This window comes from Pteropus alecto, unplaced genomic scaffold, assembly GCF_000325575.1.
Source record: "Pteropus alecto unplaced genomic scaffold, ASM32557v1 scaffold43, whole genome shotgun sequence".
In the NCBI taxonomy this organism is placed as follows: Eukaryota; Metazoa; Chordata; class Mammalia; order Chiroptera; family Pteropodidae; genus Pteropus; species Pteropus alecto.
The window spans coordinates 6,859,057-6,859,752 of record NW_006435764.1 but is presented as its reverse complement, the minus strand read 5'-3'; the positions used below and the strand labels follow the sequence as shown (position 1 = coordinate 6,859,752).

The 696-nt window shown below is 43.1% G+C and overlaps 1 protein-coding gene across 1 annotated transcript in view; it reads left to right on the top strand.

Annotated features, from left to right (window-relative positions):
* Nucleotides 1-696, top strand: part of RTN3 (reticulon 3) — a 47,938-nt gene that overhangs the window by 43,430 nt on the left and 3,812 nt on the right. The window contains exons 3-4 of the mRNA XM_006911180.3: nucleotides 34-172; nucleotides 602-671. Coding sequence (XP_006911242.1) covers nucleotides 34-172; nucleotides 602-671 — 209 coding nt within the window. The remainder of the gene's footprint in view (nucleotides 1-33; nucleotides 173-601; nucleotides 672-696) is intronic.

Here is a 696-nt window from a genome sequence, read left to right as displayed (position 1 = left end):
CCCTGTCTGTTGTGTGACTGTTTCTTCTGGAAGAGCCTACCTGGATGTGGACATCACTCTGTCCTCAGAAGCTTTCCACAATTACATGAATGCTGCCATGGTGCACATCAACAGGGCCCTGAAACTCGTCATCCGCCTCTTTCTGGTAGAAGATCTGGTTGACTCCTTGAAGGTTAGTTGCTTCTACAGCTTTTGGTGGTGAGGCAAATCAGGGACTCGGTTATAATTCAGAGGAAAAACATTAAAGAGGGTTTTATCAGGCAAAAATGAAAGTATGCTTATCTCAGTCAGCCTGTAAAAATGGGGACAGAAGTCAATAGAGAACGTATCTCCTGCACCTGGAGAACTAACATCAGAACAAGGGTGCTGTAGATGACAGAAATGCAATTGCAGTCTGTCTTTGGGCCTAAGAGAACTGCAGGCTTCTCGTACGCACCTTCAAACGTATAGTGCAAGTGGGGTAACCTTCTTTTTGAAATTACTTATTTGTTTATACATCACTAAATTTATGCAGACGTAATTCGCTAGTGGAAAATGGCGTCAGTTAACTTGAATTTTGCATTATAATTATTCCTGCTTAACCTGATGTTGGCTTTCACAGCTGGCTGTCTTCATGTGGCTGATGACTTATGTCGGCGCTGTTTTCAATGGAATCACCCTTCTGATTCTTGGTAAGGCAGCAAGGAAAATGTCTCC